This window comes from Anas platyrhynchos, chromosome 6 (assembly GCF_047663525.1).
Source record: "Anas platyrhynchos isolate ZD024472 breed Pekin duck chromosome 6, IASCAAS_PekinDuck_T2T, whole genome shotgun sequence".
In the NCBI taxonomy this organism is placed as follows: domain Eukaryota; kingdom Metazoa; phylum Chordata; class Aves; order Anseriformes; family Anatidae; genus Anas; species Anas platyrhynchos.
The window spans coordinates 21,883,424-21,901,859 of NC_092592.1; the positions used below are offsets into that span (position 1 = coordinate 21,883,424).

The 18,436-nt window shown below is 42.5% G+C and overlaps 1 protein-coding gene across 2 annotated transcripts in view; it reads right to left on the bottom strand.

Moving 5' to 3' along the window:
- ANTXRL (ANTXR like) overlaps positions 1-18,436 on the bottom strand; it is a 53,216-nt gene that overhangs the window by 11,047 nt on the left and 23,733 nt on the right. The window contains exons 12-18 of one of the 2 annotated variants that reach the window (XM_038181134.2): positions 18,050-18,128; positions 13,677-13,772; positions 12,456-12,494; positions 9,767-9,865; positions 7,788-7,955; positions 6,592-6,672; positions 1,723-1,940 (exon numbers count right to left, since the gene is read on the bottom strand). In XM_038181134.2, the coding sequence (XP_038037062.1) occupies positions 1,764-1,940; positions 6,592-6,672; positions 7,788-7,955; positions 9,767-9,865; positions 12,456-12,494; positions 13,677-13,772; positions 18,050-18,128 (739 nt within the window). In that variant the 3' untranslated portion in view covers positions 1,723-1,763. The remainder of the gene's footprint in view (positions 1-1,722; positions 1,941-6,591; positions 6,673-7,787; positions 7,956-9,766; positions 9,866-12,455; positions 12,495-13,676; positions 13,773-18,049; positions 18,129-18,436) is intronic. The other variant, XM_013102144.5, reaches the window with a different exon arrangement.

An 18,436-nucleotide genomic window follows, 5' to 3' on the forward strand; every position in this document is an offset into this window, starting at 1 on the left:
TCAGTATTAGCATAATTTGAAAGCACAGAAAACCTCTACTTGCCTCAAAGCTCCTATGTTAAGCTGGATGGAAGAGCTCCTTGGGACAAAGGCATCTTATTTCTAGGAATGAACACACGAGTGAAGCAGTTCAGGTTCTGAAGTCCCAACATGGAACTTTCCTTCCTATTTGTAGAGCACTATAGAGACCTAACACCCTATGAAAAACTGTCCCTGCCACGCTTCCCCTACGCAGCATGATGAGTCTATCAAGTACCAGTTCTGCACTTTGAAGCAGACAAAGCTCTTCCACAAGTAACTGATTGCCATCGCTCACACAAATTCTTGCTATACACCCTAGTCCCAGTTTACCAGAGGTAATGACTTATCCCCTCAGAAGCACAAAACAACAACAAGAAAAACATAAAACATAGGTACACTTTCATTTTTCCTCAGACCCCTAAGGAATCTCAACACTCAGAGTGCCCAGTCTTTATCATTGCAAGAAGGGACACTACTTTGTGAGCTTCACTTCAAAATTTCTATGAACCCCACTCCTGAAAGTTATCAGCCAGTGAAGACTGAGGTTTGTACTTATGTAATTATATTCCCTAGAAATAACCCAAAAAGCAGAGAAGAAAAAAATATTTAATGTGAAAAAAAAAAAAAACAAAAAACACAGAAAGACCTTAAAATGCTGTAGAAAATACCAAAGTTTTTGCTGCAAATGCACAGAACTCAGCTTCCTATCTGAGACTAAAACTGCCATAGAAGTCTGGAGTATTTTGATACTTACCTGATGTTTACGTTCAAAGGAAGATTAACTGACTTAACAAATATAGCTTATAAGTTCTCAGGTCACATAGTGTCTTTGTGCTACCCACATACAATAGCAGACAGTGATTTTGGGTAGTCCTCTGGTACCACAACATGAACCACAATAGATTATACAAGAACAGAGGCATCCAGAATTACAGCTCCTCTGTAGACAGCAATGATGCAATACCTTTTCATCTTTAGTTAACATTCTGTATAATAAACTTAGAATGAATAACAGTATTAATATATCACAGCACTTTTTATTTCTAGAACTCAAACATCTTTAAAGGATGGTCATGGCATTACTCATTCTCCACATGGGGAATCAGATTCCTTCACAGCTAACAGAAGTACGTAAGCAGAGAGCTAAGAAAGGCTGGTTAGGTTAAGTTCTGGACTATTACCCAACTCAGAAGACAATGAGGGATGCATTTCCCAGCAGTGTGAAAGAAGGCAACATGGGGTTCAGCATTAATCAAAGGGCACTCCTCCTAAACCCAAGAATACTCAACTGAATTCAAGCCAGGCATGTACAGCTCACACATTCTATTCCAAGTATCATTAGAGCAGCAATGCAGTCCTGCCTAGAAAATCTTGATGACATCCACCAAAGACAGACACATCAAGGTCACAGTTAGCAAGGAAATAAGCCACTGGTTCTTAACCCAGGGTCATGTTCCCTATAAGCACTGAGGATCAGATCTAATGAACCTGTTCCTTTGCCTTAAAAAAAATATATATAAAAAAATCAAAGTATCAAACTTACATATGCTTTAAGAGTAATAGAATATAACCACCCTATCTACCTAACAGAGCCAATTTCTGAAACGTTCAAAAATGCTGACAGGTGCAGTCTCACTGACCTAGAACTTAATCTCATTTATTGGTGGGTAACTACAGTACAACAGACATAAAGCAACTTACATCAGGTACAGCCAGAGTATCTGAAGACACAGCTCAGTGTCTTAATCACAATGCCAATCCTTCTTCATTCTGCTGTGCAGCCCATGCTGAGTAGCACCAGCCCTGGGATCTGCACCAACCTTCAGAAGAGCCTCTTTCAGTGGTTGCTGCAGAACGTGCCTGTGGCTCCCAAAGTCCTGGACACACCACTGATCTGCATGGGGGCAGACAGGCAGCATCTACAAAAAAGCCCATTTGTAAGCCCTTCTTCTGCGACAGAAATAACATGAACTTGGCACAAGTGAGAGGTAGTGCCAGTATGTGGGCTTCTTACAGGACAGGAAACCCATTAGTCACTGATTATGTTTCCAGCTGCAGTGCTCAGCGTATCCTGGGAACCATGCATTAGGACACAGGCCCTGCACCAGGGAGCTTCCCCCCCATACCATGTCTCTTATAGCAGGAATTAACCTTACAAATACTGGTCTCCTTTGCCAAAAGAAAAATAAGTCAGGCAGGGGCTACATGTGTTATTTTCATCAAAAGTGACAAAGATCACCCTACTGTGGCAATGTCCCAGTCTCTTGAATTCTTCAGATATTCTCTATCTATGAAGATAATTGGCTCCAGGAAGGTTAAAGATATGGAGAAAAACCCTCAAACAGCATACATCTCCTACAGCATACAGTCTGAAGGAGAACAGTGCTGCTTTTCCAGCACCCCCATAGATCTGCCAATTGCTACTTGGGCAATTACAATACAGCTCTGATCTGCAGAGAAACCTATTAAAGGCCATTACCCAGGCTTGAAAAGCAGTAATTAGTCTGAGCTCCAACTAGCACTGGTAAGTGAGCAGCTAGTGTAGAGTGACAGGCGGGTGCTGCCATTCCCGTGGGCTGCTTTCAAACCACTGACCACCTGTGGGTAGTAGCCAGAAAATAATGACAAGTCATTAATAACCGATAGGCTTGGTGTCCCACCTTTCATCTGAGGAGTCCCAAGTGCCTGTCAGGACTTAATTAAACCTCACAGCTGTAAGGAAGGTAAACACTGTGTCCTCAACATTATTTTGCAGTTGGGAAAACTAAGGCACTTATAATCCATTGTCAGCTTTACTAAGAATCACTCAAAATTTGACAGTATTCAGATGTTCTGAACATTAACAAACACACCAGCTTAAGAGTAATTGCTTTGAAAGTGATGCACAGAATAAGGAACCCATCTCCTCATTTCAAAGCCTTGTGTTTAAAATCCCAGTTGCCACGACTTACTCCAAGTCATGCAGTGGATCTGTATGTAGAACTTGAAAGGACACAAGTCCTGGCTTCCAGCGTGAGCAGCCACTCATAGTTTGTTAAATTTTTGAATGCAGCACAGCCTTTTTACGTTCAGTTTTGGGGGAATAAATAGGAAAAAAAAAAATCCAATTTTTGTACCACAGTCTGCTTCTAGTCCCTTTCCCCAAAAATAGATTTTGCACATGCTAACCAAAGGTTAGACTGGTAAAGCATTACTTTTTTTCTGAGTACAGTCCCATGGGTATACAAGGGTAACAGTGACAGCAAAATCCAGTCTACACTCTCTTTCTCACTGCTGCAGGTAACTTTCAGTGACAAAAGTAGGATCACTTTCTAAAGCTTTAAGTAAACAAGAGCTATTTTGCGGGACGGGAGGGGGGACAATATCTTTTTTTAGCTGAGGTTTTTGGTAAACCAAACTGCTGAGAATTTCCTGTGACAGTATGTGCTGAAATGCAAAATGGAATGGATTTGCTGAAAGCAGCAGCTAAGCAGACCATTTGAAAGAAGCATTTCACCTTCCTCTCTGTATGTATCGGAACTCTTAATGTATATTTGATGGCATTGTTAACACACCCACTTTCGATCCAGGAGGCTGAAGAAGAGCAGCTCGAAAGCTCCCTTTTGCACAGAGTACTGAGAACCTGCCTGAATAACCCTGCCCCTACCCCTCCAGCTGCTGGGGCTTCTATTAAATACTTTGAGATATTCATGTATGCCTATTTCCCAAACCCTAATCTTTATAGCAGCCCGCTGGCAAGATCACAAACTCCTGAATTTCACAGGGGAAGCAGAGGAGAAGCAGTCAACACAGCTGGTCCTGCTGGTCCCACCAGTGGTGTTGGCACCAAGGCTACTGCAGGGCCATGTTCCTGCTCCGTCAGTAAATTCCTCATTGGCAACCAGAGTCTCCTTTTGTCAAGGAAAACAAATACTATATGTGGAAAAAAGAATGAAAAAATCAAACAAGAAACCATCACCACCTGCCATTGCCTGGGGGCATCCCAAGCTGGCACTGCTTTGAAGAACATGTATAAAGGAACCCTCATTCAGTAGCAGGAGATTCCTAAATGCATTCCTAGAAGACTGAAGAGCTTTTATATCTGCCCACACTATACGACTCAGACCTGATGCTGCACTTTTCAGTTAGAGGGCCCCACCAGCGGGTATGGCAAACATATGCCTTGATACAGAAGGACATCACTACAGAGTGATGGGAGAAGCCCTCAAGGTAGCAAGGGCAACCCGAGCAAGTATCCCAAGCCACAGGTAGCTCACCAGACCACCTCAGAGCTGTCAACCCCTCTGTTGAGCCACAAGAGTTGAGCAAGGCAGTGACCACTGGTGCTCTAAACCCCAAATCACTGGTAGAAGAGAGGGGTAGCAGCCTTGGGATGACCAAGGAACAACATAGCACTGAAAATGCATGCCTCCGTTAAGTACCAGCAGTAAACCAAAAGCCTGTTGACCACCTCACTCCTGCACATCTGGGTGGGAGTGACCACATCCTTGCATGGGCTCTTGGGGCAGCCCGGCTCCTCCAGCTCCCTACAGCCCTCCACCTATCCTTTAGCCAGGATGTATGGATGCACATGTGTGTATACAGGTAAGTATGCATGAGTATGCATACTTATGCAATATACTCATATATACTCACACAATCCCTCCTCACCAAAATCTGAAGTCAAAAAGAATTGAAAAAGTCCACTGAACAATCCATAGCCTTACTCTTCTGTGCTAGATTTCTCCATGAAACACAGGCCTGTGATGCTCTTTATTTATACAGCAGAATGATGTCCAGTTATTTTCTTGTTTCCCATTCAATTTTCTTCAGCTTTAGTTAATTTCACAGACCAGGGAACAGAGATTATTCTATTCTTCCACCAAATCTGGCTCAATAGGATTCTTTCCACCCTATTTCCCAGATGTACGTTTGATTTTCTAATGTTTGCCCTGATACAATAATCCTTCAGCTTGCTCTGCTTTACATAGCCTCTTTTGAGTCACCCGTCCTCCCTGCAGCAGAGCTGGAAAGCAAGTAACTGAGCATCCCTGTTCTGAGCCAGCCCCTGCATGTTTCTCAGCCACGCAGGCTAACAGAGGCTCTGTTGTGCTCTGCACCCATAGAAACGTACCAGCCAAGCGAGTAAAAGGCAGAGGATAGATTCGTAGTATACAATGTTAGCGCTATCAAAATACAGCTGGGCCTAAAGAGCCTATTCAGAAGCTCTAGATCGTGCTTAAAAAGTAAATAAGGTGTCTTGAGCACAGCTGCCATGAAAATGCAGCTTGATAAAACAAGTTAAAAGGACATCTTACAAAGTAGCATGGGATACTGAGTTTGTTCTCTTAGTGCCCTCACACACCCAAAGAAAAATTGAAGACAGTGCAGTTTAAACAGCAAATCTGAATGTTTGGTAAATAACTAGAAAAAAGCCCTAATGAGATTTTGCCAAAAGCCAGAGGGTTGCAACTTACTTGCCCAAGATGATGGAAAGTAGGGCTAATTTTAAGCCTGTTTTCAGAGATGAAAATCAACACAGGCAGACAAGCCCAGCACAAGGCCCCCTGTACCACAACCACCCCAGGAGAGCACCTGATGGCCCCCACTGCTGTAGCTCTATAACCCTTTCAACCGAAAGCAAAGGTGATGAAATATACATATTCTGGGTACAGAATGGCCATGGGGCAGAGAAGAAAGATACTATCATCGCTGCTTGATCCTTGTGTTTAAAAGCTCCACTGTGGAAGGACAAATCTGAAGGCAAAAAGAAAAAAAGCAGCAGCACTCAACTATTATGGAGTTTTTCCTCCAGGACAGCACAATAGACAACTGCAACTTTCCAGGCTCTCATGGGGAAGCAGAGAGCTTCTGGTATCACAAGTGACCCTGGAGCAGCAGGCAGACAGCTGTGTGGCTCAGAGGCACAAACTCCCTGCTTTGTCCCAGGAAGAATCTATTCCTGATCTGCATTTGACTTTAAGAAGGCAGGAGATATCCTATGCCTCCGTACAAGATATGGAGAAGAGATGCATCTCTGCTCAGAGTTCCAAGGAAATTTTTTTCTCCATTAACTTTGCTAGAGGTTATTTCTTCATCACCTGTACTGTTCATAGTTTCTTGTTAGCAATCAATTTTATTATCAAATCTGAAAAGCTGTTATTCTTCCTACCAAACCTCAGAAATATGATGTTGAATTTAATATGCAGTAGTAGTTTTACAAAACTCGCAGTCCAACAGAGAACCTTTCCTTTGATTCCAACAGGTGTGTGCAGGAAAGCGAGGCTAAGAATTTACATTAATGAAAGAGAGAAAGATGCTACCAAAGCTAGTCAGCTTCCACCTCAGTCTGCTCAAACCATAACAGTGGAGACATCGCTGTTGACCTTTTGGGGCAATACTTTTAAACAGATGCCACTGCAAACATTTTAGCTCATTTTGAAATCTCTGGTTCTCATGACAAATTTTTAGCCTTGGGGTAATGTAAAAAGACAAGTTTTCACACACACACAAAAAAAAAGCAGGGAGAGGGATAGCACACTGATGCTGCTAACAGGGAAATGGAATGACAATTTGTTTGTGACACCTTACCTTATCCCCTGGCTGTGGTCTCATAAGAGAGACTTGATCATAGCCGCGTCGAACCAAAGCCCATAGTGCATCAAGTTTGCCCTGAAATAAAAATCACATGAGATGACCAAGAAAGCTTGGGATAACATCACGAAATTAAACTACAGCTGAGCTGATGCAGCCTTTCTGTATCAAACTCTATGAAAATTGGTCCTTGGCCTTTATTCTGGCTCTCTGGCATGCACGGGGCAGAGACCTCAATGTGGTAACACATACCTTATACACAGTGGGCCACACTCACCCTGCTCAAAATTCACTGAAGATGACAAGCTTAATGTGAACAGCACCTAACTGTACCTCTTTATGGAGTTATATTAGCAACAGGCAGAACAATGAAAGTGTTCTGTATTGGATAAACAGCCACTAGACCTAGGCAGGCATTAAAATTCACAGGTACTTTCCAGCCAATAAATTCAAGCACTGTTAAACCCATCTGTGAACCAGCCACAGCAGGATGGGGAAGGTGGAACTTCATTCCTGCACCCACAAAGTACTGGTTTGGGACTCGGCCACAGGTTTCTGGGATGAGTGTGGTACGTTCCTGCCTCCATCGGCACGAGCCCTCCAGCTTCCTTAGCTGTAAGCTGAGATAACAGCTCTGGGATTGTGTGAGGATACATACATTAGGGATGGGGAGACATCAGATACTATAATGACACAGGAGAAATGAGGATGAAAAAGCACGGAGAGACTGAGTGACGTACCCAAAATCAAACACTACATCTTGTGGCTGAACTAGAAGGGAAGAGAGCTGAATCCCAACCCCAGGCCTTAGCCACATTGCAGCTGAAGCGAGGACAGGGCACTCCATCTGATCCTCCTTGTATGCTGCCGTGAAAGAGCATACAACTGGGACCTTTCCCAGAAGAGCTGAGATATCTGCTGTTGCAACCCAGTCAGCACAGAATTTCCAAAAAGGGGTGAGATAAGAGCAGGAAGATTTCTGCTCCTGCCCTCCAACACGCCCCTCTACCCCCCAAAACTGTGGCAACACAAGGCCTGGTGCAACACATGTTCCAACAAGTGGGCCAAGTTGAGGCCACTTTTCTATATACAAGCTCTCCCAGCTCCACCATAAGAAGGGCTGCACTATGGAGGCAGGATGTAGTAGCATGTAGGACATAAGATTTTGTCAAACCAAGGAACAGATTCATTACCTTGATTGGAGTGTACCACTTCCTCTGAGAAGGCGGTTTTCTCACGTGGGGCTTTTTTGGCTTGGGTTCCCATGGCTCATACTCCTGCTCTGGCAGCTTAATTATAGCATTTTTAGGTTTTTCCAGTTTTGCTCCTTCCTCTGTTGATCCTTTGTCTCCCCACCGCACCTAAAGCCAGGAGAGCACATTGTAAGTACAGACATTTCTGTGGTCCCTCCCCTAAGCAGGTGCTTTTTGCAGATGTTAATCTAGTTCCATCAGGTAATCCAAATCTAAATCAGGTAGTCCAAATACCTCCAGACACAAAGCCAGATTTATGTAGGTACCCAATTGTCACTGTAACCAGATACGCATTTCTCGTGAAAGCAGTCTGAACTACCAGCATTACACCTTCTGGCAACAAAAGGTGTTGTGGGAAGTTGCAACATCTAGGGCAGATTAACTTATTTTCAAGTGAAATACAAAGCCCTGCTCTGCTAGAACACAGGTGTAATTTGCTTCCCATTGACTCACCCTAAAAGCAGGCAGCAGCACTAGCTGCAGAAAGGCAGTCATTTATCAACAGCCTTATTCTGATTAGTTCAAAAACTAAAAAAGGGCCAGGAAGAAAGACTGGACTGTCTTCTTAAAAGCAGCAGCCCTCAGACTCATGGGTAGAACACTACTAAAAACATCTCTTCCAAATGCACAGCCACAGAAGGGGACGGTAACTTTATCCTCACGTACCATACACTACTTATCTCAACCTGAAATTCTGCTTTTGTAGTCTGGCTCAAATAGAAATGTTATCCCACACTGAAGGGCAACACGGGAACCATGAGACTACTCAACCTGAAGGATAAAAATTCTGAACAAAATGGTTAAGGATGTTGTATAGCCTTTCAGGGATTTGCAGAGAAGCCACTGCTTTCATTCTATCAGCCCTAGTTTGGTCCAGAACCTCAGCTGGCTTACATCAGCCCACCTCCCTCTGCTACATACTAGATCAGATAGGAGTTTCTGGTGGGGCATTACTAGAAGTCATAAGTAGGATCTCAGCAGATATGAGTGAGTGATAACTCCCTTAACTAGTTCTCTTGGTTAGAAATATTAAATTGATTTCACTAATATTATGGTGATTTACAGGAGTTAGTAGCTGATCACAGCATTATCAAATGTATGTATCACAGGATAGCACAAGACATGTTTATTTCACAGTAATGCTTCACCTCACCTTACACATGAACACTGGCTTGTGCATAAATCCTAGGGCAAAATTTGATTTATAGGATAATTTCAACTCAGAGGATCAAGAGTGAAATTTTTCTCTGACAAGTTTTTGTGCATGTTCATTTTGTTAATGCTCAACTGAAAAAAAAGTCACTGTTTATAATTCTCAAAACCAACTGCTTCCAGCCAGGAACTGTGTAGACAACATCCTCAAATACTACTTTTTTTTTTTTCCTTATATATAAAAAAAGATGATCTTGTTTACTGTTAGGGTAACACTGTATCAGGGATTGTGGAGTCTCCTTCTCTGGAGATATTCAAAAAATGCCTGGAGGCAATCCTGTGCAACATGCTCTATGTGACCCTGCTTGAGCTGGGCTTTAGACTAGATGATCTCTAGAGATCCCTTCCAAACTTAGCAATTCTGTGATTCCAAAACAGCATAACTCTGCAGCAGACAAGAGAACTGGAGCCAACTGCATTGACTGAAGAGTTAGATTCAGTAACTCAGAACTTCTTTTGGTGCTTGTCCCATTTCTTAACCTGCAAATTTTCTCCTGCTCATAATGCTAGATTCAATTAATTACTCATGCAAATGTGCCAGATTGATGTCTGATACTTGGATGTCAGGTGCAATCAGGTGGACAAGCCTTAATTAAATCTCAGCCTCTACTCCAATGAAGTAGGTGTGTGGGTTTTGTTTTTAAACCCAAACACATTATTAAAGTTAAGCACATTTGCGTTGATTTTTACAACAGCAAAGAAAATACCTCCATCCTCTTAATTCCACCAACACCTCGGCCTCCGTAATAAGATGCATCCACAGTCGGCCACTTTTTCTTTGGCAATCCATCTTCATCATCTGATTCCTGTGGGAAAAACGGGGAGATGTTACTGTTGTTCTCACATAAATGGGAAACAAATGAACATCCTATGGTCCAATCCTTCGATATCTGGCTTTGTGTGTTACACTTACTTGCTGACAAAAAACAAAAGTGTCTTGTCTCTGCAGCTGCAAATTTAACTGAGAACTGCCTATTCCTCTTGCCTCTTCAGGCAGCTTTTATTTAGTCAAATATGCATTGAGCTTCAAAATCACAACTGACTTTTAAGGGATGGCAAAGTCCGGATGAATTGTACATTATACTGGCTTGCCACTACGCTGTGCAGAAAATGCCACAATCAGCTAACCCAAAGAAATCATTTATTAATTGTGCTTTTAGAACTTAATGTCACCTAACAGGGAAAAAGCTATCACTGTGAGATTTCTAACATGTGCATCAGGCCCTTTTCTCATGGCAGCTGTAACCAGTTGTTCTACGCTACTCGATTCTTTGCAGAGTCTGGCTCAGGCTGTACAGTTTGGAGCTGGGACTGAGACTGGAGCACCTCCAAGTTTTTAGGAAGTTCAGATCCAGAGTTTTTGACCTGCATTTCTAAAGACTGCAGATTTTCTTCTTCTGGAACGTGGGAGATTCTGAATCAGGGTTTTACTACAGGTTCACTGTTCTGTTCTTGCTTAACTGAAAGCTGGCAAATATTTCTCATTCAACAACCCTGGGAACACATCCCCAGCTCTATCATCTTGAGCTGTAGAAGTTACTGGGATTTCTCAGTCTCCCTGTCATTACACCAGAATCAAGGTGGCTGAAAGTCACACCATAACACTTTCCCTGGCAGTCCCAAGAATACATATGATTTAGGGAGGGGCCCAGCAAGCCTCTTACAACACTATTTTTGTTCCTCAAAAATTAAAAAAAAAACAAAAAACACACCTAATGTTGATATATAGATGTGAATGCTGCTGTTGGACAGGCCTCAATTTTCATCAATACAATAGCACTCAATTTTCATCAGTACAAGTATGATTCTAGAAACACTGTGGAATTTTTATTCAAATAACAATTTAAAAAATAAAATAAAATCAAGTGAAATCCAAATACTAGAGAAAGACAATTTGTTGCTAGGTTATTAGGTGACATTTTCTTGAAGTGGCCCTACATGTTTCTATTTCAATGTGAAAGGAATTGAGGCTCCAAAAGCCAATAATGTCTTTTTAAAAGCATGTCTTTATTTTTGTTTATTCATACTTAACTCTTAGGTTATGCCTTGGAGAAAGCTATTTCCATTCAGTGACATCTGAACTCTTAGCTATACCTCGTGGGTCAGTTCTTCCAACAAATTCTTCAGTAGAGCCAGGCAAGACATTTCCATTACTGGTAAGGAATTGGGGGTGTCCCCCTCAAGTCACAGAAATACACAAGGAAGTCATTCCGTGCATGTTTTGATGTTGTTTTGGAAGGGTATAATACACAAACCCATTTTGTGTCACATTAAAGACAACAACCAGTGAACTATATCAGCAGTTTTAATCTGTTTCACTTCATTGGGAACTTGAGCACTACATAAGAAACCCTGTCTCTTCCATGGGATGTAACAGATTTAAATTCTGTATGTCTAACAACCCTTATTACTGGAAAGCCTGACAGTTACAGGACAGTTAATTATGGCTTATGCTATTATTGTTGATAAAGAATTTATACTAAATATCTCCTATACCAAGCATGATTTTTGGTGCATATTCTTAAGTTAAATTGTCATGGTGCTGCTGCCCAGGACAAGCAACAGGATCACAGACACAGCAATGGTGGCCTTTTGCAACCTCAAAACAGCAGCTGTGGTTGTCTCCTGATATTCATGCCAAGTTAGAGCAAATTAGCAGCAAACTGTAGGCTTCTCTTGTGGGTTAGGCAAGTATATTCCACCCTTTAACTGCCTGTGCCTAGGAAAAGAACAAAGGCTGGCATGAGCTTCCTCTGGAAATGCTTTTATTTCTTGCTATTACTTCCATCAAAACAGTAGAGTGAAACCTAAGCTGAGGTCAGGGCCTCTGTGTGTTACAGTACCAAAAAGAGCTCAGTTCAGCCCAGCCTCCAACAGCTCACAACATAAATAGAGAAGGGCCAAGTGTCCTGCCAAGGGTCAGGCTGCAGCAGAACCACAGCCAGAGGCCGGCTCCTGCTCACTCCCCTGTAAAGCCACAAGAATGCAGTCTTCACTGTCGTTTCTTTCAGCTGACAGACTTTGTTTTTTACTTCCAAAGTAAAAAACTAAAATGCTGCTGAGAACAGCAGCTCTACTGGAGGAGGGATGTTTTTGATGCTTGAGAAGCAAAGATTTTCCTCCACACACCTGTGTGATGCACAGCAAAAGGAACAAAATACCATACAACCTGTGGGTCTGCAGACTTCCAAATTACGCAACTATTTTCTCTGAGAATGAAAATAATCTTGCTGTAGTTATATAAAGAGGCCAGAAGGCAGAAATAACTGCCCTGACCCAAGAGACTTCCTCTCTCAGCTTCAGGGTGTCATTAAGACACCTCCAGGGCTGATGCTCCTGGGCAGTACGATGCACTACAGTGGCTGCAGTGTGACAGCTCAGAAATAGCACACTTACAGGTTCCGGAGGTGGTGGTGGAGGTGGCTCCTTGATCACCTGGAATATATAAACAACAGAAGAAATCCGAGTTAATAGTAGGGCTCATCCATCCCAGTGCTACGCCCTCTCTGCTTTCATGCTTGTGTCATACATGGGTTGCCCTGCTCTGTTCCCCCACATTCAATTCTCTTATTAGCCTTTCTGCTTTTCAGCAGAGAACGTTAATGCAGATGAGAAGCTAAACCCATCAGATTGAACTGTCCAGTAAGTGAAGTGCCTTCTTAAGTAACTCATAATACAGCTCCACATCCTGGTAGTTCTGCCTTAAAATGTCGTGTGATTACCAAGCTAGTGCAAAATATTCATTCAGAATCTGCAGTTCCTATGCATAAAAAAAAGTCTAGCTCTAGTGTTTAATAGCAGAGCTTATGTACATATTAGTAGATCAGTTTCATTACGCTCTTCTGCAGCAGGTGCCAAAGCTTGTTTTACAGAAGCATCGACCCCTGTAGAAACTTGGGCCAAGCTCAGGCAACAGCAGGAAAAGGAACTGAAGCCTCTTGAAGCTCTCACGTGCTGTTTATTTGGCTACTTCTATATATTTCATTTGGTATCCTCTTTTGCAAACACTGCACTTGACCCTGCAAGTGTCCCTCCTGTGGAAAAACCTCAAGGGAATGACTGATTACTCACGGCACACAGCACCACAAACAGCAGACTATAGTTACTCGCACGGATAGCAACATTTGTGCTGCAGCACCAGGACCACCACATGTTGTAAAGAGACCAGGCTTCCAGCCCTGCCTGGTGCTTACTGGCCCGTGTGAAATGTCCACAACTTTCAGCTCTACACACATTAAACTCTGACTTGCATGTTTAACAAATAATGCAAAAGCATTTCTGATTTACAGGCACTTCAAAAATTGTGCAGAGAACTTGCGTCATATAACTTTCAGGGTATCTAGGCATCGTTTCACCCAAATGCATGTGCTCTAGTCAGCTGATCTATTTTTGGAATAGCAGTGTGGGCATTTGCACCCTACATTACTCTGACTGTAGCTAAGGGTAGATCTTATCTGTGATGCACAGTGGAATGCATTACAGAATCCATAACACTGCAGAGTCAAGCTACTTGGTCCACTACTGCATGAAGAAACTAGAAGTCCAAACCATTGTGATCGTTTTAGCGATAAGCCAAGAAAATGGAAATCAAGTAAAAATAAATAAATCTGTACTTACCACTGTGCAGCAAAGGGGCCAGAACCACCAAAGAAGAGCCAGAGCCAGCAGCAGAAAGAGAATCAGCAGAGCAATGAAAAGGATGGTTCCAGTCAGCTGCAAAAAAAGATGATTGCTTCTGAGTTATCTCTGTAAGCCAAAAATGAGGCTGGAGCCCAGAATTTATGCAATTAGATTGGGCAAAATGAGCCAGGTTTCCCTTACTACAAGGGCTCACTTAGGCAGTGCAGTAAATCATTGTTATCATTAGGGTCTCATCAGGATTTAGTGTGACAAATGTGTATTTGAAGTCATGCTCCAGGAAAGCACCTCCTGTTTGTGGTATTTATATCTGCAGTTTATATATAAATTTACAGTACGCCTATAGATCACTAAACTCAAAGGAACTAAAACTGTACACAAACCATTCCCAGATCTGTGCTGACAGGTCCCTTAATACTGTCAGAAGGACATTTCAAACTACATGGCCAGACTCAAGTAATCTTCCATCACTAGAGATGCAGAATATACCAATGTTGATATGCAAAGAATAGGAATATTGAGGCTAGGAGCTTACAGGTAACTTAACATGTCAACATCACACAATAGAGCAAAACTTATTATTATCTCGGCCTCAACAGCTCCCACACCAGCCTCTGTTGCCTCTTGACTCTAACAGCACACAACCCCAGCCTGAGGACTTAGACAAACTAGTCATTAATGCTGCTGGTTCTTGGTATGCTTCTTGGGACTGGTTTGACTTTTTAATAACATGCTGTGAGCTTAACCATTCCTCTTTCTTATATTCTATCTACCACTCTGCAGGTGGGAGTCTGGGGTCAAATAGTTAAGGAACTACATTCAAAACAGATGTCAAGTTTTCTCTAAAGAGTTCAGAATTAAAAACAAACAAACAAACAAAACAAAACAACAACAACAAAAAAAACAAAAACAAACAAACAAACAAAAAAACCAACAAAAACAACAAAAACAAACAAAAAAAACAAACAAACAAAAAACACACACACACACACAAAAAAAAAACGAAACATTAACACTTGAAACTAGCTTTTCCTGTGGAAATCTTGCTCTGAGTGCAAACATGACAAGATGTGCTGACTGAGTATTGCTCTGATAACTATAGGAAAGCAGGTCTTTGATGTGCTGCTTGGCCCCTGCAGAACATATAAACCACATGGCTTTTTGGAAATTAAACATTTGATGCAGATGAACAGTGGCATGGTGAGACATGCAGTTTCCTCGGACTGCAATGGGCTCTGGGATGAGGTTAATATTAGCTCTGGTGATCCAGACCTGTGAAAATAAACCTCTTTAATGATAAATTGAGCTTAAGAGGTTTAATTCACCAGCAATTGGGATATCAGAGAATAAGAAAAAAACAAGAAACAGTAGCAAACTGGAGGACAGCCTGGGACTGGGAATTGAAAAAAGCTTGAAGAAAGATCTGTCAATCAGGATGAGGGAATGTGAGATGGCTAGAGAGAAAGCTATAACATGCTTTGAAACAAGGATAGGTTGGACGTTTAATGGGAAGAAAGCAAGTTCCAGTGCAGATGCATGGAGGTTAAGGTCCATGAGATTTACCTTCTTAAATCTGAAAACTACTTGCTGAATTCTCATGACAGGACAACTCAAACTCATAGCCCCTTCTTTCAACAGGGCTTCCCTTCATTGTTCCTAGTTGATTTCTTTTATCCCTCAGACAGCAAAAAGGCTGAGGGTAGAAAAGAACGTATGGGCTGATTAGAGTTTTGCAAAGTCTAGATGAGATCCTGAGTGGCTGACTAGGGTGATACCTGCTCTTCCTCAGGCCAAATCTTAGATCTGTCAGGACTGGCATGTGAAGACACGACTAACCTATCTACTGCTCCTACACCATGCTTAGGCATGGGCCGCAGTATCCCACAATTCTAGCACTGCATAACCAACCCTCCACTGCTCTTCAACTTCTTGTCTCAGATGCAACAAACCAACCCGTTCTGGGATACACTACATAGCTCACATCGTTCGTTAGGTCAGGGAACAGGAGAAAGCCAAGGTGGAATGCCAGGTGTCCTGCCCAAAGGAGTCCTGTTGGAAGACACTACCCAGCTGTAGCTCAGCTGCATCCCCCTCTGGCACACCCCTGGCCCCAAACAGCACTAAAACATTTGGGAAACTGACACTTGGGAGATATCAACTCCCAGTGAAGCCAGTTTGCTGAGAAAAGAGTGATTAAAATCAAGTATAACTTTTAAGAGGCGTTTCTGTACTCCTTACAACAAATCCAAGCACAGCACCAATGCAGCACATGAGCCACAGACACATACATACCACTGCTACTGCTACTGCAAACACACATTGCCTCCTTGTCCTGTTCCCAGGCGTTGCTTTTCCCATGCTAAGTACTCATATAAATCACCAAGACATTTGCCAGCAGCAGCTCGGGAGCTGCTGGCAGCAAGAAGCTAGAGAGTCCTCTTTCCGTGATCGAATATACAAAGCATTGTAATGAAGCTGGACTTCGAAAAAGGAAATAGCAGACTTAATGCAGCTGAACAGAAACAAGCACAGGGATTGAACAGAGGCTTTAGGAGTAAAGTCAGGAGAAGATACTTACTGTACAGAAAGGACAGAAGCGCCAGCTGGGGAGGAGAGCTGAGCAGGCCAGCTGACTGCCGCTCACAGAAAAAGGAGCAGGAGAAGAAAGGAAATGGAGGGAGTCTCTAAAACAATAAGAGTGAAAGGCATGAGATTAGGACAAAGTTGGAAAGTGAACTACCAGCCTCCCTGCTTATGGAATGCAACTGGGATATCTTTCCTGCACCAGATGAGAATCAGGCCCCTTGCCTCCTTCACATTCAATCTGCAGGAGCTGGGCAAAAAACGTGAGATTGACAGGACTGGAGATTGGAGTTCTCTCTTTATCCTATGGCTATTGAGAGGAAAGCTTCTTCCGACCACATTCTGGCCTGAAGGGACCCCAGCTAGGATTAAGACTTCAGCCTCCATCAGAAAAATTACATGTGGGTAACTAAATGCACCAGTTAACATTGTGTTTCACTGCGGACTCAAAAGGCTTCACGGTATCTGGGGTAGAAGGGAGTAAAGTATGGAAATATAAAGCCTTAATGTAGAAAACTTGGAGGAAAGTTTGTAAAAAAAATATAATTATATATATATGGCAAAACTGCAAAATCCTCTCTCTGCTAGACTCTGCATCCTGACACCCTGGGCTGTTCCATCAATCTGCTGTAAAATTTCCCAGCTGCATTGCTGAAAACATCAGAAAATCAAGTCGCTGTTTCCATTCCAGTCTTTCTACTCTGCAGCTATCAGAAAAGCCAACAATGATTACAAACCAATATGACAGCATTTGGTGTAGGCTATAAAAGTCCTTTTGACACTAACAATAATAATAAAGCCCAGCTTCGATACCAAATGCTTAATACCAGGTACTTTGGCAAACTTTTAGTCTGCAAGCACGAGGCCCAATCTCTAGAGTAAACTGTTAGCTTGCACTAGCTATTGTTGTTGCTTATTTCTACTCCATAGCAAGGAAGAAAACTATTTATCTACTTGTAGTCAGCTTTTTTTAAAATTCTAAAATCAGTTTTTGCTGAAAGATCACTTCTAGCTGCTGGTCCCTTACCCTCCCCCGGGGAAAAATGGTCTTCCTGACATCAGCCAGGATATGTGTAGCAAAGCCATTGCTGTCCCACAGCAGGACATGCTCCTTTAGCTGGGCAGCAGCCTTGTATCAGGAAGCTCACCACAGGATTTGAGGCTGGTATCTTTCTGCTCATCCCCCATGATATCAAGAGAAAAGCAGCTACTTCCTGTTGTTAAAAGTGCAAACAAAAAAACAAACAAAAAAAGCCTTGGCAAGTCCTGAACTAGGTAAATTGTGGAGGTCTAACAACAAATGCAGTGAACTCCAACCACAAAATAAAACATGGAAGTTTAGAGGATCTTCCACGCTGTGGCCCTTCTCAGTCAAAGTTCCAAAATTTGTACATTTCACCTCAGACTCCACAGGTGATCCCAATGCTCAATAGCATATTGCTTCTTGATGCTCTTTCTTCCATTTTCATGGATTCCCTTCTAGCCAGATCCTATCTATAAGGACATTTCTCTCCTGGGATAGGAACAGGCCCGGAGACTTTTGTTGTAATTGTTTACTCCATAATTATACCACAATCTAGCCATCAGCAATTATGATTCAGCCTTAACTAGCCTGGTTATTTTTCAAGGAACTGCTGGGATTCACTCAACAACTGTGATGCTGAAGCTGACTGAGCATGAGCTCCCTGCAAGGAGGCTTTGCCTGAAGAGCCACTGCCTCTTTCCTAGGTCTCATGGTTTCTCTGTCAAGCCCCATTGCAATTACTTACACACTGTGTGCTGGTGATGCTGACAGAGCTGGAGATGAACGTTAGCCCGTTGTTCATGCTGACTTGCAGGAAAACCACCCTAAAGCACAAACAGATACACTTATTTTTAGTGTCATCTTTATACTCATTGTTCCCTTTATTCCGGCTGTGTTTTAGCCATTGGCTGATGAACATGCATGGATAACATGCCCTGCTGAGTCAAGCCATTATTGTGGCTTCAGGTGCTCACCTACCTCTGTCTCTCTGCTTGCCCAGGAGCCATCCTTTTTATGTTGGTTTAATTGAGTTGGGACATATGCTCTTTATTTAAAAGTCTCCATCCCACCTGGGGCAAAGGGCACTAGGACAGTGAATTGTAGCAGTCTCAGACATTTGCAATACTACCCT